The sequence below is a fragment of the Coffea eugenioides genome, unplaced genomic scaffold (assembly GCF_003713205.1).
Source record: "Coffea eugenioides isolate CCC68of unplaced genomic scaffold, Ceug_1.0 ScVebR1_224;HRSCAF=863, whole genome shotgun sequence".
Classification (NCBI taxonomy): domain Eukaryota; kingdom Viridiplantae; phylum Streptophyta; class Magnoliopsida; order Gentianales; family Rubiaceae; genus Coffea; species Coffea eugenioides.
This window is the reverse complement of record NW_020862719.1, coordinates 1-26,630: the sequence shown is the minus strand read 5'-3', so window position 1 is coordinate 26,630 and position 26,630 is coordinate 1. Positions and strand designations below refer to the sequence as shown.

The following is a 26,630-nucleotide window of genomic DNA, read 5'->3' as shown; positions in this document are numbered from 1 at the left end:
TCAAAGTTCATACAAAAATTCATTCGAGAAGTCAGTTAACAAAACCATTAAAGTTCCACAATTTGCTAAGGCAAATCTGCCTTGCACTTGCGTTTTCCTTTTCTCAAACATTTGGCCAATGAAAATTCCTCGAACATGATTCATTTATGAAGAAAAAGTCTAAGAAACATCCCAAAATACATTTGGTAGGTGATTAACACCAAGGATTTCGAATAACAAGTCCCAAATCAAGATTAGCTATAAATCAGTCCAGAATTAGGGTTTTCTTTCATGAAGACATCTCTGAAATCTAGTCACAACTCACTCAATTCAACTCAGAATTGAGCGTGGTCAGTGGTGTTGAAAACTACATTCATAAGGCTACAATTTCTCAAAGTAAATTATTTTAAAATTCTGTCCACAACTAGCTCATATTTGAGCATCAAGTCGCAGCTCAAAACAGGGCTTCCAGTACATACGAAAAACAGAATAGGCAACTTTACAAAGTTGGTACGGCTCACTCAGGTAGAATCAAGGCATGCATTTTATACCATTGGAAAGCTAGAAATGTCTAGTTTCTAGTTCCACAAATGGAAATCAATTTTGACATCGGAGTAAAGAGTTATGGCCAAAACAAAATCACTGCCAGAGAGGCTCTGGTTACGTTTCCAATTTTACTACATTTTCGAAATTTCAACTTTTGGCCAACCAAATTGGATGATTTTTGGTGGAAATTTTCACACAACCCACACAACATATTTACATCAAAATTAAGTCAATTGGACCACAAAAATTTGCACCAACAGGTGCGGCAAAGCAGGGGCAGAATCGGCACTTTTTCTCCTTTTGTTTCCTTTGAGTTTTCCTTTCACCATTCAACTTATAATCACTTGTTGAACCACTAATTCAACATAAACAACACCAAATATCATCACATCAGTTCATCAAGTCCATTGTGAGATTTCATAGAGCCCACTCACAAGATTTCCAACAATATAAAGCTACCCACATGAATCTATGAGCTTACAAGTGCAATATAACTTCCATAAACTAAGATTCAAGGGGTTGATCGTTTGTTACCTCTCTAGATGTTAAAACCAGAAATTTTTGGTCCTTTGAATCTCAAGAAAACCGTGAAAAATAAGCTCCTTTCCTAGCTTAAGTTGATCTCCAAGTGGTTTGCAAGTTGTGTGTAAATTTTGGAGTGATTTGGTGCAAGTTTGAGAGGTAAAATGATGAAAGTTTTCTTCTTCTCTTTTGCTTGGATGGCCGGCCCTTGAGGATGAAAGGAGAGAGAAAAGGCTGATCAAAGAGTGAAGCTTCTCTTGGAAGCTCAAAGACTTGGTGCCAAAGTTTTGTCCAAAAGTCAACTACAAATAGTGTCGTGCGCGCGTGTTTCGTGTCCGTTTTATCTCGGGTTTGTTTCACTTGTGCACTAAATCTCTAATGCACTCCCTTAAACATTATAATTATTCACTCTTGATAGTCAAATAATAATTTCTAAAATCCTCCAATTAGTCACGCGCACGAAAACGCGAACTTCCGATTTGAGCGCGATAGAGTGGAATTTCTAAGAAATTCATATAACGATAGTATAACTAACTAATACTTGAGTACTTAGACATAAAAATGTCTATTTTAAGACTAACATATAAGTTTTCAAATCTCCAAGTTCACTGTCCTCTCAAATCGATTATTGTTTTCAAACGCGTATTCGCTAAATCTCACTAAACGAGCTTTCGAAAATTAAATTTATTAACGGGACATTTTAAGAATATATGCAAGTCATAGTTCCATGTAAATGGTTCAAGAAGGGTTGAAATAAATTATTCGGAGAAAACGGGTGAATAAATAATTAATTAAGCCATTAAAATAGAATTATAAGTGAGGAAAATTCGGGTCTTCACACGTAACCCGTAACTTGCAAGTATTAGTATGCTCTAAATTTACATTACATATTTAGCATAAAAATTCATATTCTCTATTCACTAATCTTAAGCTTTTAAGTATAGACAAGACAACTAAGCAGTGTAAGTGAATGCATATGAGTTGCAAATTAATATATTAGTGTATTGACTTTCACAATAACATATGTAAGTAATTAAGTTTTATTTTGATTTGAAATAAATTATAAGTTTGTAACTAATATAACTTATCACTAATCATTGTAATTTGTAAGTTTGTAACTAATATTACTTATTATTAATCATTGTAAATTATAAATTCATAAATTATCACTAATCATTGTATAGTCTAAGGTTTATTCTAGTTTAAATTAATCACTTTTTATGTGTTCCTTAAATTATAGACTAAGGATTCTAGTTATAAGTGATCAAATAAATGCCAATTAAATTAAACTGTAAAATGATTAGAACATAAGTAATGTGTTAAATTATGAATAAATTTGGGGATCAAATCAGTAATAATTTTTAAAAAATCAGTTTTTTTTTTTTATAAATGAATTCGATTAACTGAATTCATTACCTTTTCCGAATTTGAAATCGGTTGCGAAATGAATTCGGTTAGATTTCTATAAGTCAAATAATCGAATTCAACTAACCAAATTACCGAATTTGTACCGTTTGCTCACCCCTACATGAAACCCTGAAGAAACTTAATCAACATCCATGTCAAACCCTCATGGGATTTGGCAATGATTATTTTTATCCATAAGTAGGCACACTGCAACTTTTGGCATAAAACATGGCTTAATTTTTAGGGCAGCGTTGTGTAAAAAATAACTCATAAATTATAAAAGAATTCAATTCTTTCTTTTAATCTTTAACCCTCAATGAGATAATGCCAATGAAAGCATCTTAATTATAACTGGCACATTTTGATCATAACTCTTAATCACAATTTCATATGAGAATTGTACTTTAACGAAATTCAGTACACTTGTCAGTGAGAAATTAAGGAAGTTGTGAGAGATGGACATGATGGCACCACAAGCTGCGGCCTGTTTTTGGCCACAACGTGTAAGATCAGAAAACTACCATTGTAGGTAAAAACTAGATGTTTTCAATATTTTAGTTTCTGACATTGATTTTGCTTGCAGGAAGAAGAGCTTTAGGAATTTTTGGAAAGTATAGACACACCAAAGTTATACAGTTTGGACAAAAGGATAGCAGTTAAATTCATTCCAAGTTTCCAAACCAAAGAAAACAGGATGGCAGTCAAATTCATTGCATGAAAGAAGACCTACGCAAGCAAACCAAGTCTATAGTTTGAGAGTTGGTTTTCCTTCAAGCATAGCATGATAATGGCAGCAAGTTGGAGGCCAATTATATTCTCCATCTATTACCCACACTGAGTAGGTCCGAACTTGAAATACAAATACTTTTTGGTAAGCATGGACGAATGCGAGGAGGAAAAGAAGGGTCCCCACAAAATTGCACCAGTAATTCTAAAAGTAAAAAATCATTCAAAATGTCTCTCACATTTCATCGAATGAATTTTTTATCCTTTAATTTTAAAATGTTAATTTTACGTTCCTTATAAATTCAAGTTAGTATAATGTCCTAATCTCAATTTTTCGATCATTTTTTAGTTTGAAATCATTACGTGATCCATATAGTCATTTTGTATATACAAAAGGTCAGATCCTACATTTTCAGTGGCAAACATAAATATGAATTGAGTCAAATCCTACCTTTTTAGGAGAAAAATAAATATGATTCAAATTAGATCCTACTTTTAGGTTTAAAATTGAATACAAATTGGGTTATTTATTTAACAACAAATAGGATCTAACCTTTTTAACCTCAAAACAAATGATCATATGTGAGTTATGTAATAAATTCAAGATAAAAAGTGATAAAAAATCCATGTTTGGACCAAATTTTACTGATTTAACTTTGTAAGAAAGGTAAAATTACCATTTTAAAGTAAAGGATGAAAAAATTTATTTAACAAAATATTAAAATTGTTTTGAATAATTTTTCCATTCTAAAATACATGAGAAGACATATTGGGCCTCAAATTTGTTACATCTTGGGCTTAGATACACAAACTTCTTGCCTTGACAACGTTTCACTATTTTACATATAGGAGCACCACAAGTGTTCCTCAATGTCTTCTGTAGTCCAGACAAAGATTCATCACCTTTAAAAATTAATAACCATGGAAGAAGCCCCGTTGCCCTTTCTCCCATTGCAAAGGTATCTTACACGCTTGCTGGCACTAAAAGAGTAGTAAAATAACTAAAAACCCATTGAATTCCTCTAAATCGATAACCAACGACATGATTATCATCAATTACCAAACAAGCTCGTCCCACCCAACACCAAAAAACCACAACAAAGTTAATTCCATTTTGTCCTCTCAAACTACACATGAAATCTTATTTCAATCCATAAACTTTAAAATGGAACATTTAAGTTTTCAAACTATAATATCGGTTCCAATTAAGTAAAATCGGTAATGAAATCTAAAAAACTAACCGTGTATCAGGAGCATGAGTAGTACGCTCCATTAGTGTATTTGTGTAATTGTTATAAACCAAAAAAATAGGGACGTAAAGGTAATTTTACCCTTTGTTCTTCATCCTTCCCTTTTTCCCCTTTTCAAAATTTTTTCCCTATTACTCTTCTTCTTCCCTCATGCGCTTTCTCAATTTTTCTGTCCAAAGATACAACTTATCCTCATCCGCAGCCCTAGTAGAACCAAAGCCAAAAGTAGTATCATCATCGATGGATTCCAGACTCCTTAAAAAGTACCCAACAAAATCCACCATCTTCTCCATCACCACCACCACAACAATGCCTCACCCCATCACTCCTACAGATCCCGTTCTTGTTGCCCCCTTCCTCCACCTCCACCACTATCACCATGTACCAACCACTTTGTCAAGTCGTACGCAAATCACAAAATTCTTGCTTCCTTAAAAGTCTCACATCCAAGCACTACTCGTTGTCAAGAAGAAAAGAATCTCTATAATTCCTCTGCTTTATTAGACAACTCTTGCATAACTTTGACCAAGACAAACAGCCAGCATTGAAGAATTCATCGTGGTGCTGCACCAGCAGAGTTCGCGTCGGGAAAAGAATAAGACTACTGCAATGAAAACCAAGGTTAAAGAAAAGACAAGATGAAATACTGCTCTCTGCTTAATGTCAAGAAAAGCCCCCCTCAACAGGTTCAAGTTGATGGTGAATCTCACAAGGCTTTATTAGATTGGCATAAATATAATTTTAAAGTCAAAAAGTCATCAGAAGGAAGTGGAGCAGCAGCCTAGAAGGAGGAGTTTCCTCGATGGGAGGAGAGATCTGAAGAAAGCATCTGGGTTGATGTGAAAGAGCCTTGAATTGAGAAAATTAATCAAGCCATGTTGTGTGAAATAAAAAGACCATCTATTTTTCTTGCGGCTAATGGCAGAAGGAAGTCATTTTGCTGTTCACAAACTGAGTTGACTGATTTCTTTTCTTGCTCTGGTGTCAAGGTTGTAAGCTTGTAGCTATATAGATATAGGAGGATATGTTTTTTGATTTGAGTTTATCTTTGTACCACTGCAATTGCAGTGTTGCTGCTGCTGTATGCTTGATGAAGCTATAAAAGCTACAGATTAAGATAAAAGGGGTTGTAGCTGTAGACAAAGCATCCTTTAACAGATTCATGGGGTGGATTGTGTAAGAAAAGCTCATCATGATAGCTTGGAAAAATTCACTTCCAGCACTCTTGCATTTACCCTCAAAGAGGTACTGCTACCAACTAGTATGTATCACAAACGAAACAAACAGGGAAATCACAAATGAAACAAATAGGGAGGATGAAAAAGGAAAAAAATGAAATTACATTTATGTCGCTATCATTTTGGTTTATAACACTTGCACAACAACATCAACCGAGCGTGTTGTCCAAACTCTTAATTTTTTTTTTTCGGGTCTGGAGGTTCGGGTCTGGAGGCTAGTCCCTCCAGGTTGGGCAGAACTTTGCCCCAAAGTTATCTAACAACAGTAGCACGTGGGGGTCGAATCTGGGATATTGCTGTAACTACAGATAATCAGTTCCAGCCGAGCTACCCACGGGGGCTCCAAACTCTTAATAGACAGTTAGTTTTTGGGATTCTGTCACCGATTTTACTTAACTAGAATGAATTTTATAGTTTATGTGTTCCATTTTGAAGTTTGGGAATTGAAGTGGAATTTAGCGTATAGTTTGAGGGAACAAAATGGAATTAACCCCCCCTCCTACACTCACGCAAACAACTGTATAATTGGCCCATCTACTGTTCATTACTGTTCACAATACATTTATTCTCTTTTATATAGGTAAGATTTATTCATCACTAAAGCAGTGTATAATTTAGCAACGCATATAAATTCTAGTTATTAGAATACAAGTCTGCATGCGACTAAAATAAAGTCTACATTCAATTTCAGTTAAAAACCATAAAAAATATATCTAACTATAGAAAGTTATAAGGCCACAAACATACGTCAAAGGTTTATAGTTACAATAGAAGCTACATTAGAGTCCTTACAATCGCTCTTCAGTGGCATTTTCGGGTTCACGAGCCTGCAAAAGATGCACATAAATGAGCACGTGTAAATAAGAAATGAAGTAACATATTTTTTAGCATTAAAAGCGCAAACGTAGTTTCCTTAGTCCTTTTTCCTTTGCCCTTTGAGCAACCATGTATTGTAACTAACATTCCCTTCATTCTCTAGAGTTCTAAGAATCATATTTACATCTTTATCAAGATCTCTATACTGCAAATTTGTAGTTTCTGGATACCCAAGATCGGTGGTTAGTGGCGGAGTCAAGATTACTGCGGCAGGGGGAGGGAAGGCAGAAGGGAGGGGGCGGTGTACATTGTGTAAAAAATATTTTTTTTATGTGCATCATTTTCAGACTTATAAATTGCATGTTAACTATTTGTTTTATATATTGATACGAACACGATTCTCCAAAGATCGCTCGAGAAGAAATCAAATCGATCAGGTAGCAGAAGGATCTGTCTTGACTAATTTATGGATACAAAAGAATCTCAACCCGTTAATCACGTGATTAACGAACCTTGGGATGGAACCTAATTCGATTAGGGACCACTCAAAACGAATTAAAGTTGGTAGAAAGGCGTTACAATCAAATGTGTTTTTTGATTGATAAACCATAAATGAACACTCAAGAACCCATCTAAAGTATTCAAAGGGGGGGTTGGTAACGAGCGAAGAGAAAACCCTCTGAAAAATGTTTATTCAACTATCTTCCTTTTTTTTTAATGGAACGATACAAATATTTATAACCCTACTATACCTAAATTAATGGACTCACTTAACTTAGCTAAATCAACTAACTCACGACCAAATTAAGAAGCTTATTGCTGGCTGATTATTACACAAGGAAATAACTAACAAAAAGACTCAATTAACCAACGGACTTGACAACTAATTTAGATCCAATTCAACATGAAATCTTGGACCAAGTTTATTCCTACCAAATTAATTGGAAATCTGGAAAATAAACTATTAAGCTACTAAAAAAAACTCGAACTACTTGAACCTTGAAACATGGCCCCTTAAGTAGCCCATATTTTGCATCATTCCTCTCCTCTTGAAAAGAAGATTTATCCTCAAATCTTGGGGGAAAATGGTGAAAGAACGAATAAGTAGTATATATACTCCTCCTTCATCATTTTGTGCAATTGACTTGTCATGGCATCCATAAGAAGCGTAGGATCAAAAGTAGAAGTTTCACCTTCCTTTGACATGTTGATGTAACCTGCAAAACAGTTAGTAGAGAAAATTTTTGTCCTCATTAGCTCCCTCACATGTTTACACTCAACCTCGTGTACCACTCAAATGGTTTAACACTTTAATGATCTCACCAATTAAGTTCTCAAGGCCGCTTGATCAACACCTTGAAGAAATTAGAACTCCTGCTAGTGTTGACCAACTTATCACCTTTAGACGAAGTAAGATTATAGCAGGTTTGAGCTAAAAGAATGCAACTGACCTGGACTGATTTTAACTTAAGGAAATGACTTTAGGACACTATAATGACAGAAAAATACTCATAAATTGAAGTAAAAAATTGCTGGACAATTCACAGGAATTTTGAATAGTTAAACCCGAAGCAATGGTTTGCTAGTGAAGCTGGAATTTTTGGTGTTTGTTGTACTCGGCTGTTATGGTGTTTAAAGGGCAGTTGTTTTGGTTGAAAAATACTCTCTTTCCCCTTTGGAAATCAGGTGCGAAACGATTTCAATCCCAGCCCAAATAGGAGTGAAATTGGAAGTCAACAAGGCTGAAAATCAAATCCTTCTGCGGCTATGAAATGGAATGTGACAACGTTTTGTTTCCAAATCTGATTTGAAAAGTTTAGGGCTCACGGCTTTCAACTGAATGAATTGAGCTGCGTTTTTTTTTTTTATTTCTTTTCGTTTCTGTTTCTTTTTTTTTTCACGATGCAGCTTCAAGACAAAGCTAGCAGCCACGGATTTTTTTAAGAACTTGAAGTAGTTGTTTCAAGAACTCAAAGATTAATCAGAATTCAGCCCAAGATTTACGACAATCCGAGAATATAATTCAAGAACTTCAAGATTTCAAGATTGGAATCAAGAAAGTCCAAGAATTTTCAAGATTAATCTCAAACAAAGTTCAAGAATTCAATAATTTCCAGTAACTTGACACAAGAACAAACACAAGGTACGACTAATTTCTTTTTCACAAGATTTACCGCAATCCGAGAATATAATTCAAGAACTTCAAGATTTCAAGATTGGAATCAAGAAAGTCCAAGAATTTTCAAGATTAATCTCAAACAAAGTTCAAGACTTCAATAATTTCCAGCAACTTGACACAAGAACAAACACAAGGTACGACTAATTTCTTTTTTACTCAAGACTCTAGACAACAAGACAATGATTAATAAAAAAAATAAGACACAAACTGAATTTCGGGTGACAACACGAAAACTAGAAACGGACAACAACCAAGAACACAACTTGCGATAGGAAACAAAACCCCAAACAGAATATTTTTTTTTTATGCGAATGAACAGTAATTCGGATGAACAGTGATGCTATAATATGATGAATAATATGTTGCATTTTTGTTATTAATTTTATGGTTATTTCCCTCTTTTAGTTTACCAAATATTGCGTTAATTGATAGATTCTACTTATATTTGGTATTTTGTACTTATTTCAGGAGCGGGAATGAAAAGTACTTAAATGAAGATTTTCTAGTAAAAAACATCTAATGGTTGCATGTGGGCGCGCCTAAGTTCACTGCTCAAAACTGGAAAGTCGGGATTGATATTTGGCAATCTTCAATCCAAATCAATTTCCTAATTTGATAGCTATCAGGACCTTCCTAATTTCGCGGGATCATCCTTAAGTGATTGGGAGAGTTTTTAGGAAATTAAATTGTGATAGAAATCTTTTTAGGAAGTTGATTGGTATCAAGATACCAACCAATTAGCAGAAAAATAGGGATTATTATTCGGTAGACATTAGCTCTCTTTTGAGAGGCTAGAGACGAAAAAGAGAAGCAACAATTCCTATCTTATTATTTTACACTTGTGGCCGACCTTTGGGAGACACAATTGAAAAGCTCTTCTCAATTATTTCGCACGGCTGGTTCTCCATTAATGGAGAACTAACCTCTTAATTCTAGTCAATGAACAACTGAAGATTTGGTTCGGCACTTACTGTGAGATCTAAACTATTTTAACTGTTTCCTTCATTTTTTGGTATTTATATGTTTTCTGCTTTTAATTGTTATAGCTATTGTGTATGATTGAATAGTGCGTAATATTTAATTATTCACGTAGTCTATTTTGCTAATTGGGGGTAGTTGAATCCGTAATTGTTCGATTACCTCCGTTCCGGTAGCAACTGGCGTAATTGGGTTTATGTCAAGAAAACATACGTCTAAATTAAACAAACCCTCGTAGTGTGTTTGTTAGTTAGGATTGGGCTTTTCTAAATCTTAATGCAAACCAGAAATTAAATCCTACGGTCGTACTTAGGGTTGTTTCCGGATTAGAGAAATAATTAACGGTCGTACCTTAACTATCGAGAAATTAAAGAAAGGCTGGTTGTTTATCGCGTATATGATAACTATAACCAATCTATCGATAACTGTTGGAATTATATTTGCATCGATAATCAATTGCATGAACCATTTATGAAGTGTACCCTTGGCTAGAGTTTTCCCAATTATTTCTGTCAATTAGTTATTTTTTGCATTTAATTTTTTTAGTTAGCATTTAATTCTAAAACCCCCCTATTTGTTTTGACTCGAAAGGAAATGAACTTTTCTCCAGTCCCTGAGGATACGACCCTGCTTGCCACTGTATACTAGTTAGTAAATTCTGTCAGCTAATTAATTCTGGTATATCGGATTAAGAAAACTCTTTGGAAACAGGGTGAATCAAGTAACTCATTGCACACTTAGAGTCCCTGTTCCAATACCTAGAATTGATTATTGACTGTTTTTTGTGGTAGTTAGGTTTTATTATTATTATTGCACAGGCTCGACAACCTGTCAATTTTTGGTGTCGTTGCCGGGGACTGGTGCCTGATTAATTTGTTTCTTTTTTAGTTCATCTTGTTTTTATTTTTTTTTATTTTATTTTTTTATATATAGTTTATGATTGCTAACATTCCATATTTTGGTGATAGACTGGATTTTATTTCTAGAAGGGGTTATGAGACTCGTGCTTTTTTTAATGATCAATGAGCTGTTGCAAATTGTGGAACTTATTTTGCCTCAAATCATTCAACCGGCATATGCCCTGCATTTCAAGATGGTCTAAGTGCTCCAATCGATGCTTTTGAAAATTTTTCACCTCAATATCAAACGTGGTATGACCCTTATTCAAACGGGTATGATCAAAGATGGTGGGATGATTCCAATTTTAATTATGCGACCAGGCCAATGGGTTTTCAACAACAAGAGTCGCAAGAAACGTTATCTACGTTACTTATGTCTCTTGAAGAAATGATTGAATTACTAGCTACTAACACATATCTATTTCATCAGGAGACACAAGCGAGCATGTGTAACTTGGCGGATCAAGTGAATCAATTGACATCTAGAATAACGCAATTGACTTCTTGAATGTGTGAAGAATTGCCCTCACAGACTATTATCGACCATAAGAAAGATGAGAGTGCAATTATCCTGACAAATGATATGGTCCTGCGAGAATCTCAAGAAGAAGGATCTAAAGATACAGTTGAAAAGAAAGTTGAAATGCAAGAAATGAGACCCCAACATCAAATGGTTCAAGTGAATGAATCAAGTGGACAATCTCCAAATGCGGTGACATCTCCTCCATTCCTTAATCAATATTTTCCTAACTCTTATTCTTTAATTCCTGTTAGTGAAATTGATTTTATTATACCAGAAGATTTTGAGTTCCATGACAGGAATAAGTTAAGAGTTGCGATGTCAAAATATCTCGAACTAGTAAGTGTTCGTAATAGAGGAGTGAGTAAAGAATTAAGATTCTTGTTGACTTGTTTGGCGCCATCTACTAATCCATGGAAGATCATATCTCGTGTGTTCAAGGATTACTCTATTTACAAGAGTTATCAGGGATACATAGAAGATGAAGCACTGAAACGAGCTACACGCTTTTATCTTCCGTGAATAAATATGGCAATATCTAGCCAAAAACATTAAAGAAAGGCGCTTCTTAGGAGGCAACCCAAGGCTTTTTTTTTGTTTTAATTTTCTTATATTTTTGGAGATTTTGTTAAGTGTTAGTGTCATTTAGTGATTTGTTATTGTTGTGACAGAAAGCTGGCAGTTAGACATGCCCACGCTAGGTGGTCACGTCTAAGGAAGGAAGTTTAAATTTGACGGACAGAAAACTACCCAACAGTTAGGCGTGCCCGCGCCAAGTGATCACGCTTAAGGAAGACAATTCACGACGGCGGGCAGAAGACTCTCCATTAGTTAGGCGTGCCCACGTCAGATGGTCACGCTTAAGGGAAGCAATTTTCGTCTGCGGTCAGAAGACTCTAAAGTAGTTAGGCGTGCCCACGCCAAGTGGTCACACCTAAGGAACTCAATTTTCAAAAATTGGTCAGAAGATTCTCTAGTAGTTAGGCGTGCCCATGCCCAGGTGATCACGTTTAAGGATCTTAATTTCGGACGATTGGTCAGAAGACTCGAAGGCAGTTAGGCATGCTCACGCCTAACACAGGGGTTCCTTTATTCAAAAAAAAAAACCCATGATTCTTCTTCTTTTTTCTCTTTTTCTTTCTTTTTCTTTCTTCTTCTTTCTTTCTTTCCCTTTTCCCGCCCTTTCCCGCTGCTGCCTTCGCTCGCTTTGTTGTCCGCCGCTGCTCCGTCGCCATCACACCGAGCATCTCCCCAGCTCGCTCCTACCGCCGTCTTCGTTCAGCCGCCGCTGCTAGCCATCGTTCACCACCGGCACTCTCCCTCTCCTCAGTCTCTCACTATCTGTTCTCATCTCTGCTCAAACAAAGAATAAAAGGAAGAACCGACCATTCCCACCTATGCCATAGCTGCTTGGGACCCTCCATTATATGCTCAGGGAAGTTTCATTGTCCTTTTTGTTTCGTATTATATTTTTTTATCTCTTACATTGGGGACAATGTAAGATTTAGGTGTGGGGGGTAGTATATTGCTATTTTATTGAAAAAGTGCAAGTGTAGGCATTTTTGTTGGAATTTTTTGTTTGACTTTGTCGAATTTTATCCAATTTTTGCTTATCTTTGTGTATATTTGTTATTATTCCTGATAAACGATAGTTAGATGTCTCAAAATTTTCTATTGTTAAGATATTACACTCTAAGATGTTAAGTATGGTATGGTTAACTTTAAGGGTATCTCTTTGATGAATATTTGAGATTTTGTGATTTTTACACTTTTTGGTTAACTTTTCTAAGTATTGTAAATATTTGTCTAGTATTTTTTTTATGCAAATTGGTTCAACTATTAATCTTAATTCTCCATATTTAAGAAATAAAGCGGATTTGTATGATTTTTAATTTTAATTTGGCGCTTATTTATGAATGGTATTCGACTATACTCCTCTGGTATCGTTGCCTAGTAACCGGAGGTCTTCACCACAAGTGTCGACTTTCGCGTCAAAAAGCGACGATAGCTATGAATATGTGGTTTTTAAGCGATAAGGGCTGAGTAACCGGGCTCCTTCATTTGGCCAATGCCGGAGTTCGCGTCAAAACGCTTAAATAGCTAAAGACTAAGCATTCCTCCTAAAAAAAATCAATCAAATATAGGGTATTTTAGGAAAAAAAATGTGCTAATAGTGAAAAATGTGAAAGTGTTTGAATAAATTGTCAGCCTGCTGATCCGTGAATTTTAATGTTGAGATTTTGCTTAATAGTCGAACCATTTGCTTATGGATGCTGGTTGAATATTTTATATTTTTAGATTGGTTAGTCATAAATTGAAAGAGTTCTTGATCTTGAAAGCTAATTGAAGAGATATTTCTTGAAAATTGCCACTAATACTTGACATATGTTTTAATTGTATCTTGGCAATAGAATATTTGAGCAATAGCCATTGTTTGAATTTGATTGCTTAATTTGTTATTCTCATGCTTGAGGACAAGCATGGTTTAGGTGTGAGAGAAATTGATATGTTGCATTTCTGTCATTAATGTTATGGTTATTTTCCTCTTTTAGTTTACCAAATATTGCGTTAATTGATAAATTCTACTTATATTTGGTATTTTGTACTTATTTCAGGAGCGGGAATGAAAAGTGTTTAAATGAAGATTTTCTAGTGAAAAACATCTTATGGTTGCACGTGGGCGCGCCTAAGTTCACTGTTCAAAACCGGAAAGTCGGGATTGATATTGGACAATCTCCAAATCCGAATCAATTTCCTAATTTAATAGCTATCAGGACCTTCCTAATTTCGCGGGATCATTCTTAAGTGATTGGAAGAATTTTTAGGAAATTAAATTGTGATAGAAATCTGTTTAGGAAGTTGATTGGTATCAAGATACCAACCAATTAGGAGAAAAAATAGGGATTATTATTCGGCAGACATTAGCTCTCTTTTGAGAGGCTAGAGACGGAAAAGAGAAGCAACAATTCCTATCTTTTTATTTTACCCTTGTGGCCGACCTTTAGGAGACACAATTGAAAAACTCTTCTAAATTATTTCGCGCAGCTGGTTCTCCATTAATGGAGAACTAACTTCTTAATTCTAGTCAAGGGACAACTGAAGATTTGGTTCGGCACATACTGTGAGATCTAAATTATTTTAACTGTTTCCTTCATTTATTAGTATTTATATGTTTTCTGCTTTTAATTATTATAGCTATTGTGTATGATTGAATAGTGCACAATATTTAATTATTCACGTAGTCTATTTTGCTAATTGGGGGTAGTTGAATCCGTAATTTCTCGATTACCTCCGTCCCGGTAGCAATTGGCGCAATTGGGTTTATGTCAGGAAAACATACGATCTAATTTAAACAAACCCTCGTAGCGTGTTTGTTAGTTAGGATTGGACTTTTCTAAATCTTAATGCAAACAAGAAATTAAATCCTACAGTCGTACTTAGGGTTGTTTTCGGATTAAAGAAATAATTAACGGTCGTACCTTAACTATCGAGAAATTAAGGAAAGACTGGTTGTTTATCGCATGTATGTCAACTAATAAATCTATTGATAACGGTTGGAATTATATTTGCATCGATGATCAGTTGCATGAACCATTTCTGAAGTGTATCATTGGTTAAAGTTTTCCCAAATATTTCTGTCAATTAGTTATTTTTTGCATTTATTTTATTTAGTTAGCATTTAATTCTAAAACCCCCCTATTTGTCTTGACTCGAAAGAAAACGGACTTTTCTCCAGTCCATGAAGAGACGACCTTGCCTACCACTGTCTACTAGTTAGTAAATTCCGTCAGCTAATTAATTCTAGTATATCGGATTAAGCAAACTCTTCGAGAACAGGATGAATCAAGTAACCCATTGCACACCTAGTGTCCCTGCTCCAGTACCTAAAATTGATTATTGACTGCTTTTGGTGGTAGTTAGATTTTATTATTATTATTGCACAGGTTCGACGACCTATCAATGAACAGTAATGCAATAGGAACTATGAATAGTAATCACTACATTAACATGAACAGTACCCAAAACATTTTTTTGATGACTCGACACAGGGTTACGACTTAACTTGAAAGAAATTTAATGGGAGTTAATTAGAAAACTTTTTTCTAAGAACTTAATCACACCAAGAAATTCCAATTTCAATCAATCAAGGGGATAGGCTAGATTCAAACGGTAAAATCAAGAAAATCTGAATCAAAAATTTTTTTTTTCGTTTCTTTCAAATCAAAAGGCGGCTAGGTTTCGGTATAATAAACAAATAGGAAAAAAAGAAAAGAAAAAAAGGGATATTAACTTGGATCAAGAGCCGAAACTCTGATTCCAACTGATACGAATAAGATTCTCCGAGGACCACTCGAGAAGAAATCGAATTGATCAGGTAGCGAAAGAATCTAGCTTGATCGGGTTATGGAAACAAAAGATCCTCAACTCGTTAATCATGTGGTTAATGAACCTTGGTATAAGGGATGGAACCTAATTCGATCAGGGACCGCTCAAGACGAATTAAGGTTGGTAGAAAGGCGCCACAATCAAACGTGTTCTTTGATTGATAAGCCACAGATGAACATTCAAGAACCCATCTAAAGTAATCAAAAGGGGGGTTGAAGGATCTGTCTTGACCAGGTTATAAATACAAAAGAACCTCAACCCATTAATCACGTGGTTAATGAACCTTGGTATAACGGATGGAATCTAATTCAATCAGGGACCGCTCAAGACAAATTAAGGTTGGTAAAAAAGCACCACAATCAAACGTGTTTTTTAATTGATAAGCTATAGATGAACACTCAAGAACCAATCTAAAGTATTCAAAAGAGGGGTTGGCAACGAGCCAAGAGAAAACTCTTTGAAAAACGTTTATTCAACTTTCTTCCTTTTTTTTTTTGAATGGAACGATACAAATATTTATAACCCTACTATACCTGAACTCATGGACTCACTTAACTTAGCTAAATCAACTTACTCACGTCCCAATTAAGAAACTTATTGCTGGCTGATTATACACAAGGAAATAACTAACAAAATGATTCAATTAACCAATGGACTTGACAACTAATTCAGATCCAACTCAATATGAGATCTTGGACCTGTTCCTACCAAATTAATTAGAAATCTAGAAAATAAACTACTAAACTAATAATAACAACTCGAACTACTTGAAACTTGAAACATGGCCCTTAAGCAACCATATTTCACATCATATATTGTTTATTCAATCTAGTAATTGAATTGCAATTGAAGAAAAGTATTTTTAATTAAAATTTTATATTAACAAGTTCTTTTTTGTCATTGGACTTTTTGACAAAGTAATAGTAATACTTAATTTAATGAAACATAATAAGGAAGCTATACATTGTGTAATAAATAAAAATTTGCATTAATATATTAATTAAATACAACTACTCAATTTTCCAACTTTTTATTCTTACACTATTAAGGAGACAAAATATAACTTGATTATTCTGTAATATCAAACTTTGGAGAGCAATCATATCTCAACGTTAAAAAAAAAAAAAAGAAGTAAAGAGATAACATTATTAATTACCGATAAATGTTGGTTTTAAATGTTTAGCAAGAGAATTTCTAAAATTTACTTCTTATAAGTTTCCTTGTTTTACACGAAAAGATGGCATAAATGTAGAATGAAGTACTTAACTATGAAATGTGGCTGATCAATAATGAACATTAAAATGAACAGTTAATTGAAAGGTGTGGGCAACTTAGCTTATAAGAGATTTTTCTTAAGATGACAATAAACTTTTAACAATGTAAAATATAATACTAAAACAATTAATAAGTGATCAACTAACAATAATGCAAGGTCAAAAATATTCAAAGATGAATAAAAGTTCAAAATTTCACAAGGCAAAGACTAGGTGATTAAATTTTGTTAATATTTTAGAGGGAACAAAGAAAAGATCTCGAATAAAAGTTATTAAAATTTCTTAGGGATTAAAAAGTAATCTCAAGACTTAGGGGCCCTTCCCCATTCCCTCCGCCACTGTCAGTGGCACCATGTTCCAATATGGACAAGTTCATTGTTTCAACATTACACGCACCCAAACTCTCAAAAATCCACTGGCATATTTTTTTGATATTTTCCTCCACAATTACCCCACTAAACATCATAAAGTTGTTTACGCCCAGACCAGCAATCATAAGCATTGCACCAAACCTAATTAATGCTATTTGGAGGAATAAGAGTGAGGAAACTTACTCTTCAAAAGCTCATTAATGCTACCTCCTATATGCATTTTGTTGCTCATTAATGCGGCGGACGAAGATCTGGATTTAGATTAACTGGTGTCTTTTTGGATGGATTTTAAGATGAATGGTGGATAAGGAATTTGGATGTAGGGTTTCAAAATGCACCTGTACTTTCGATCCTCCAATCGATGCTATATTGTCCCGTCAAAATCTTTTTTAATGATTTTAATGAATGTTGGAATGTATGCTTTCTTTTTTGCCCTGAATTTTGCATTATTGGTGGCTCAACCCAAAAAGCACTAAATTCGCTAGACATGTATAGTTTAAGGACTAAATTAGCCCCAATTAAAGTTTAGGGACTATTGCGACTTTTTTTTTAATTTTTTTCCCAGCAGGGTAATGGTGGAACTTAAGGACTACTGCAGCTTTTGATAAATATTTTTGGGACTATTTTGGCCTTTTTCTCCAAGGAAAATTTCTCTTAAAATTGGCGAAAAATATTTAACTTGTGGAGATACAGAAAATTCCTCGACGCAACAAGATTAACCTGTAGCCTTGAGCTCATTGCCAGAGAAAAGCAATTTAGTGGCATTAAATTAATGATATTTTCAATTATAATGCCAAGATAAGGGATTATAATAGCATCTGTTGTTATTGCTTAATGACACTTTGTTTAAAATGTCAGAAAAATAATATTTAGTGACATTATTATGACATTTAACTAATAAGTATCACAAGATAATGCCATTTATCATATGCGTGTCACAATAGAGTAACTTTAAGTGTCATGACCATGATGACTTAGAGTCATGACCATGTCGTGGTACTAAATTTAATAACGTTACCTATCTTGCGATGCTACATGACTTAATAATTTTTTTAATGCAAAAGATAATAAGGATTGTAAAGGTAATTAAGTAAACTATATTTTTTAAAAATTAATTAAATTCATATCATCCTGTACTTGATTAGCTATTAAGAACATGAATTATTTTTGTTTTAAAAAATAATTTTCTTGCAAGAGAGGTGTGATTTAAGAAGTATGGAGGGGAATAGGGGATTTGAACCTAAGATCTCTAATTAAAATAAAAAAACTTATCCACTAGACAATGAAATCCTTAACAATTAAAAATAATTAATTTTGTAATAAAAATCTCAAAATTTGTTTTCTAGACCATAATAAAAAAAACCCAAAAAGAACATATGCCACTGAAAACTAGTTTTAGTGACAGTTTTCAAAAGAAATTATTACTTATGTACAACGTAACTAGTGGTTTCTATCATTTTGTAGATTCAAAAGAAATTATTTGTATATATGAAATTGGTCCTCGCGCATCGATCTAATGCGGACGCGATCACACAAGTTAGCTGACTGAGGATGGATGGCAACAACTTGTGTAGACTCGGTCTACAGGCCACTTGTAAACCAGGTAACGATGAAATTGCCATATCATCAAAACTCACAGAAAAGTAAAAACATTCAGCATAAGTCTTTGCTTCACTTTGCAACGCTCTGCACTCCCATGTCTCTCATTCATCTTCTTCTTCTTCTTTTTTATTTTCCAAATCTTTTTAAATTTCTCTTTTGAAATACATACGAGCACAAATCAAAATCTAATAAGCAACGATTCTCAAGATCAGGTTTCTTTTGCCTTTCTTACCCAAATTCCATCCCACACTTCTTGTAAGATTTCCCAAACCCCCTCCCCACATCTTCAGTTTTCTTTTTCGGTAATTTCTGCTTGGATTTGGTTTATTATTTTGGATATATATATTTGGGGTTCAGTAATTATGAGCTTAACCCCAAAACATATATATATATATATATATAACCTTAAAGCATCTTAGGAAATGAAAGAGGGAAAGAAATCATGAAGAAGGAGAGTGGCAGTGGTTCCAACGGAGAAGGATCTCACCAACACAAGTTGGGTCAGTTGACAATGGCGGTCCACATTTATAGTAAAAGGTCGTTTGTTTGAAAATTGCTATTGATGTAAGAGTTACATTAGTGAACGATTTGTAAGCGATCAAGTCGAATCCACATAAATTTTTTCTTATAAAAAAAATGGAGAAAGATTTCAAGAGTAGGTGTCTATGGAGGCACAGAGAAGGAAGGGAGCCGTCACAATTTTTGGGGAGGGAAGACAGAGGAAATAAGGTGTGGATAATATGGTGATGATGATTGGGGTACGAAGGGAGCAGTGACTTTTGGGGAAGGAGCAGATAAGGAAGGAGTGGTGATGATTGGGGTATGCATGGAGGGGACACGGGTGCAACCGTTCCTGTCAGTTATGTGTATTTTGTATAGCGCATAATTTTGTTTATATATGATGTATTTTACTTTCAATAACGTGTAACTTTAGAACAAAATTTTATGGGTCCCACACATTATTAAAATTGAGATACAAAATGAAATTTAAATCGTACAATTTTTTTTGACCAAATATTGACCGTGAACTGATCAGGGACGGTCCTTCTGATGACCGTCCCTGCCCCATATCCCGCATGGAGGGTAGGAAGCAGGATTCGGAGTTGATAAGGGATGGAGGGAGTCCGGATGAGGGGCAGGAGCGGTCATCAGATAGACTGCTCCTGAGCTGTTCACGGTCAAGATTTGACCCAAAAAAATTATACGATTTAAACCACTTCTTATACTTCGTTTTTTAAAATATGTGTGAGGCCCACAGAAATTTATTCTAAAGTTATACGTTGTATAAATAAAATTACGTCATGTATAAATAAAATTATATAATATATAAAATACACAAAATTACTAAAAACGATTGCACTTGCAACCGTTCCTGTCCGTGGTCCGTGGGAGTCCAGAGCCTGGAGGCAGTACAGTGATTTGAGGGGAGATTGGTACTAGGAAAACGTGGCATAACTTGCACCTCTTGGCATATCAAATAATTGCCCAGAAGGGACAATTTTGTCTCGCATAATCATGCGTTTGAATTTGTCGTGGATGTAAAGACTGCATTAGATACAAAAATATATAAGTAGAAATAAAAGCACATCTGATTGATATGAAAGTTTGTTCCGATCCCATTGAAAATCGTATCCGACCATCAGTTCCCTTATCATATTTCATTCTAAAAATTTGTCACCAGTAATAACTCATATAATTTTATTAATCCAATCCTACTCGAAACCAATTTGGTTATTCCTTCCCAATCACTGCATCAATAACTCAACCAATGACAAATCACATAAAACAAAAATTTATAAATTATAAATCTATAATTAGAATTATTCTCAACCCTCTCAGCAGCATATGATGTTTTCCATCACTGTTTACACCCTTTTTTAAATTTGAATATCTGTTACTGATTTAGAATTCCAGAAAATCACTCTCAAATAACTGTGATTTACTTGACTTAGAATTCTAAAAAATCACTACTCCTATTATGAAAAAAAATTTGTTTGCTGATGTCAAATTTATTATAGATATCAAATATTTAGGGTGAGATCTGGTAAAGGGCTCTTTCAGGGCCGAGGATCGGAGCGATTGAAAGTATGCCACCTGTCTAAGGATGGCAATGGGTGCCCCACAGGGTGCTAATGGGGTGGGGGTTGGGGCGGGGACTGGGGGAATTTTTTTTCCCCCACTGAGAAACGGGGTGGGGGGGTGGGAGAGTGTACCCCCACCCCATCGTCCGGCCCGCCACCCGCTTTAATAAAATAAATATAAAAAATATATATGTATATAATTGTATATATAAAAGTATATAATTTAATTAGTTACAAATTTATGATAATGATATTATTAGTTATATGTATTATATAATGTATATTAGTATGTGTAATATAATTGATATTATCAATTATACTAATAATTATATATGTGTACTAATACAAATTATTAATTGGTTATACTAAATTTCCTAATACATTTATATTAAATGCCTAATTACACTTAATACAATAACAATTTTTTCTCAAAAAAATGCACAAGTACAATAATAAATTAGTGATTGTATTTGTGCCAAAAGTGAAAATTTGACTACTTTAGTTGTATTTATTTCATCATGTTGGATTGTATTCAAATAACTTTTGTTTGATTGTTTTTATAAGTTTCAATTGTGAAATTACAATTAATAATAATTTGGTAATGTGTTAATATTTTAGTACATAATTATTTACTAAAATTTAACTATAATAAAATTATATAACAAATTTTTATTAGTCCCGCATCCAGGAACAGGGTGGGGGAGCAAGGGACGGGGGAAGGGGCAGGGGCAGCTCGTTGCCATCCTTATACCTTCCCTATATTACAACGCAGCTGGCCCTCTCGTAATAAAATAACAATTGACATTTGAAAACAAGCACGTGCTCATAAACGCTTAATGAGGTCCCCGCCCCATTGCCATTCTTACACCTGTCCCTATATTACAACGCAGCTGGTCCTCTCCTAATTAAATAACAATTGACATTTGAAAACAAGCACGTGCTCATAAACGCTTAATGAGCTCCTGAGGTTCATAAATGTTTAACCAACTTGTGAGGCATATAATTTTACATTTAAAGCTCTCATGGGGTAAATTTTTCTCACTTAGCTTTTTCTTTCTTAGAGAAAGAAAATAAAAGTTTTTTCCTATTTAAAAGAAATTTTTTTGATTCAAAATTAATTTTTCTAAAATTAACAATAACCTTGGAATAAAATTTAGAAGTGAACACTTAATTATCATTTTTACGAAATAATAAATTTAATATCATTGAGGATTTAAGACAGCAGCTTACCAGGTTTTCTAACTTGCATTGAAAATTCATTTTATAGGCTGAACTTAATTTTTCGTACGATAGAAAATTGAAATAGAGCTCAATACATATTGCTAAATTGAGAATTAAAGTAAGAAAATATATAACAAAAACAATAGCGACCAAAAGAAATCACTGAAGCACAAGATGTACTTTACTTTCCAAACTAATAGTTATTGGGCAATTGTACACAAAAATATACAAAATCTAATTGAAAAAAAAAAACCTAATAGTCTGGGCAGATTTGGCCAATAGAGTGTTTCAATGAAATAAGGATAATTTGGTAATCTAGTAATTAAGTGTAGTATATATTTGATTGAATGAATACTTACCAATTCCCCTTTATAATTTTTTTAAAAAAGTTATACCCTACTTATGAATTTCAAAACTTCCTTTTACCATTCACAATATTTTCCCTTCAAATTACAAATTTTGAGATCAATTTTAAAAATATTTAATGACACCAAGCACAAGAAGATGTCAAGAATAAATCTTCTTCATGTAAAGCATTTTCCAGAAAATTTCTTCATAAACCATATATTGCATCGAATCGAATGAACGCTACTACGGTTTTGAAAGCCATGAAAAAATGCAGTTACAAGATCAATTGAACGGTACAAGCACACGTGTAACGGTGGACCACAGTAGTTGGAAACAAAACTTTATCATCACCTTTGAGTTCATTCAGCTATATAAAGCGAGCAACATAGCTCGACATCAGCACAATTGCACTGAATACTTCCTAGACTTCGTACACACCTTGCAGCTCACAATGAAGAAATTACTTCTCTTCCTTTCTTTTCTACTCTTCAACTCTTTCCTTTCTTTTGCTGTTGAAGAGCCTAATCCAGTGCTCGACACCAACGGGGACGAAATCCGCCCCGGTGTCGAGTACTACATGGGGACCACCTTCCGCCCTGGCGGCGGTGTAACTTATGGCAAGGGCCCAGGCAATGAAATTTGCCCTCTGGCAGTGGCTCAGGCGTGGCTCAAACGAGGCCTTCCAGTAACTTTTACACCGGTGAACCCAGAAGAAGGCGTGGTTCGTGTTTCCACTGATTTGAACATCAAGTTCGCTGAACCACCAATTATTGATTTTTGTAGTGGATCAAATGTGTGGAAGGTTCATTTCAACGAGGCACTCGAACAACACTTTGTACTGACTGACGGAGTTGAAGGGAACTCGGGATGTGAAACCATGGCCAATTGGTTTAAGATTGAAGCCGTCGGTGTTCAAGGTTACAAGCTTGTTTTCTGTCCCACAGTTTGTGACTCCAGTTCTGAAGCGATTTGCAAATATGTTGGCATCTATCATGATGACGATGGAACCAGGCGACTGGCTTTAGGTGGTCAGCCTTACCCGGTGGTGTTCATAAAGAAAAATGAAGATATTCTCAAGTCTGTTACCTCTACTTAATTTCAGTTTTAAGTAAGAACAATAAGGAGCCATGTATGCTCTATCTCTCCAGTGAATAATGTATGACTCTGTAATATTGAAAGCTTGTACTGCTTTCCATATGAAAAATTATGGAACTTATCATAAGGTTGTTTGTTTCTTTACATTTTCTGTGAGGTGCATGAGTGGCATATCGAGCAGAGTTGTTATACGATTTTGAATGAAACGATTCAAGTAAAAGTGAACAGGTAAGAAGTGGAAACTCCTCCTATCAAAGCCATTTGAGAGGGAATATGAGCAAAAGAAAAGAATTCCCTAAATCCGCAAGAAATATACTAACTCCTGGATGAGGTACTGGAAAGGAGGAGTTGCAATTCTTGATTTCTTTATGGTAGAGGCCTGGATTTGTCACAACACTACAAAAGACTTCTTATGGGTATGTCGCTGTATAGAGAAAGTGGGCGGTACTTCATAGTTTGACAAAAAAAAAAAAAAAAAAAAAAAAAAAAAAAAAAAAAAAAGCATCTTGTTCATTTGAAGTAGAACAACTTTCAAATGATCTTGATTGCTTTGCCCTTGATTGCCTTCATCTGTATTCAGGCTCTTTCACTAGATTAGACAAGCTCTAGTCAGGGAATACAATAGGTCTATCCTGACATGGAAGAAAGGTAAAAATAATTGTCATCATCGACAATCTTTTTTTTTTATATTTTCTATCCACATTTTTATGGGGTTCACTTACTTCCAATTAAGTTTTTTTTTTCCTGGGCCTTCATTACTGGCATGAAGAGGTTAATCCTTCCCCCACTTATTTATAAAATTTAAAGGGATAATATCAGAAGCCTCCATGAGGTTTCTCTTAATATCACCTTGAAATTTTTTATATGGTGTAAATTCTTAATATCCCCTAAGGTTTCTCTTAATATCAGAACTATTTATTTTTGTTGTATTGAAAAATTTACGCCTTGAAAAAGTCACATGTATGAAGAGATTATTTTAGTTTACAATATAACTTACACTACATCATGTATTAAAATATATTTCCTAAAAAATTTCTTGACTTCCTAAAATATAACTGTCCACAAAATTTTTCAAAGTGTCAATTACTTACCAAAATCTTTCCAAGTGGTTGGCTTTAATTAGATTTAATTTATCTACGTTCTTTGTTGTTCCACTATGATCTTGATATAGAGAAATATGGACCATTATTAGATATCAATTTATTTTTTTAATCTACATATTTTGGTTTAAAATTTTATCTTATTTTTTTGATTAAATAGTTATTAAGAGTAAGAGTAATGTTATGAATTTGTGACCTTTGATAGAAATATTTAGTTTTGTCAAACTGATAAAGAAGGTAGGTGAAATTTTATATACCTCAAGGGAGGTTTCTGAAATTATCCCAAAATATTATATATGTACAACGTAACTTCTGGTATCTATCGTTCTGAAAGGATGCAACCAAGTGGATGATTATCACCTTTGTGCTCGTGCATGAAGCCAGAGTAGATGCAGTCACACGAGTTGGCTCACCGTGGATGGACCATTATCTCCAAAAAGGTGATGTGTTCGTATCAGCTGTCGATGTGAAGACTGAAATGATAGATAATTTGCAAGTGTTACGGTAAGTGTCACTGTAATCGACCTGTGGACTCACAGTATATGCCCTCACTCGTAGTTTTTTTTTTTTGGGTAATTAAAGCTATAACATAGAATAAAATAGCAGTCAGGTTACAGCAATTGTCCTGAAGAAACTAACTCCCCTTAACTCCTCAATAGAGCAGGCAAAAAAACCCAACAACCCACCCAACCCGTTCATTAATTTTAAAGGATGGGTTGGGTCAATTGGGTTATAGGTTTTATTGGGTTGGATAAGAACAACCCAACTTATTCATTGGGCGAGTTGGGTTTTTTATTTGAGTACCTAATACTCAACTTGTTTTAAAGTAATTCAAAATAATAAATACAAGATTTAATACACATATGCCCAACTATTTACATTTGGACATGTGTTAATAATTCATTAATTAATTTGTATTCAAAATTCTCATATATATTTTTTCAATCATTTTTTTAATTTTTATTTAAAATAAAAAAGAAATTTGAAATAAAAACTCATGCTTATTTTACTTTTATAACAGTAGTTAAACTTGCTCAACTTCTATAATAATTTATTATGCCTTTTAAGAGTATGTTGTTTTCCTCCTCTTTTTTTTCTTTTTTTTTGTGGTAAAAATGTCAATAGTTCATGAATTCTCCTCTCATTTATTTCTTAAAAAGTTTGGGATTTTCCTTAATAATTTTTTGGGGACCAATACCAGTACTTTTTACAAGCATATAATATTTTCTGCTTTATATTAGAGCTGTGGTAATTCTAGAAGATTAATATGACCATAACATCAAGTATGATCCTAGATGATTCTAATTAATTAGGTGATGAATTATCTAACTGTATCAAATCAATAAAAAAAAATACCTTCTAATATATATTATATGTATATAGATCATGATATTAACTTCGAATCAATATAGTTGACTAGCAGATTCTATGTTGTTTTGATTAATTATGGCAACTTGGAATGCTAGTCCAACGATTTCATTTCGTTTGAAGCAAATACCTCCAATCTTCAACTTCATGAGAAGTTTACAATCAGCAAGACAATTAATTTTTCCTCTTAATTAGCGAGTCCAAGAACCAAAATGTAGTAATGTCTCCAGTCATTTAATGGAAGAAAGCAATTTGCATATTATCTCCAGAATGTAGTTCTGATGCATGGACCTTTCACAACAGTTTGCAAAATTTCTAGAGTCATGAATCATAAAATTTTTGAGAATATAAGGACTAAAGTACAAACTTATTTTCTATAATTTCAAAATTATTATACAACAAATTATATGTCTCTTACTTACATTTTCAAGTATAATATAATCTAGCATTCAATAATTTATATACATAGAATATTACAATTTACAATAAAACAGATATGAATAGTAAAAGTGTTAATAAGTTATGACAAAAATAAGTTTCAATCAATTAGTAATATTAAAAAAGTACAAAGTAAACAATTTTTTTAGCTAATCTATTTAAATGTATAATTTATTATCTAAAATTCACAATACAAGCAATATAAAATATTATTCTATTTATGATGTGTTTCCAAGGACTTAAGAAGTGAGTGTGTGTTTGCGTGTGTGAAAATACATTTATGTAT

The 26,630-nt window shown here is 33.9% G+C and overlaps 1 protein-coding gene across 1 annotated transcript; it reads left to right on the top strand.

The window, feature by feature from the left end:
- Positions 1 to 22,736: 22,736 nt before the first annotated feature.
- LOC113756386 (21 kDa seed protein-like) lies at positions 22,737 to 23,584 on the top strand. The gene has a single exon (XM_027300071.1). It carries the CDS (start codon positions 22,795 to 22,797, stop codon positions 23,437 to 23,439), a length of 645 nt encoding a protein of 214 aa, XP_027155872.1. The 5' UTR covers positions 22,737 to 22,794; the 3' UTR covers positions 23,440 to 23,584.
- The last annotated feature ends 3,046 nt before the right edge of the window (positions 23,585 to 26,630 follow it).

Bases quoted from the DNA above. Each gene is read 5' to 3' on its own strand.
- LOC113756386 (XM_027300071.1), top strand. From the start codon at position 22,795: ATGAAGAAATTACTTCTCTTCCTTTCTTTTCTACTCTTCAACTCTTTC.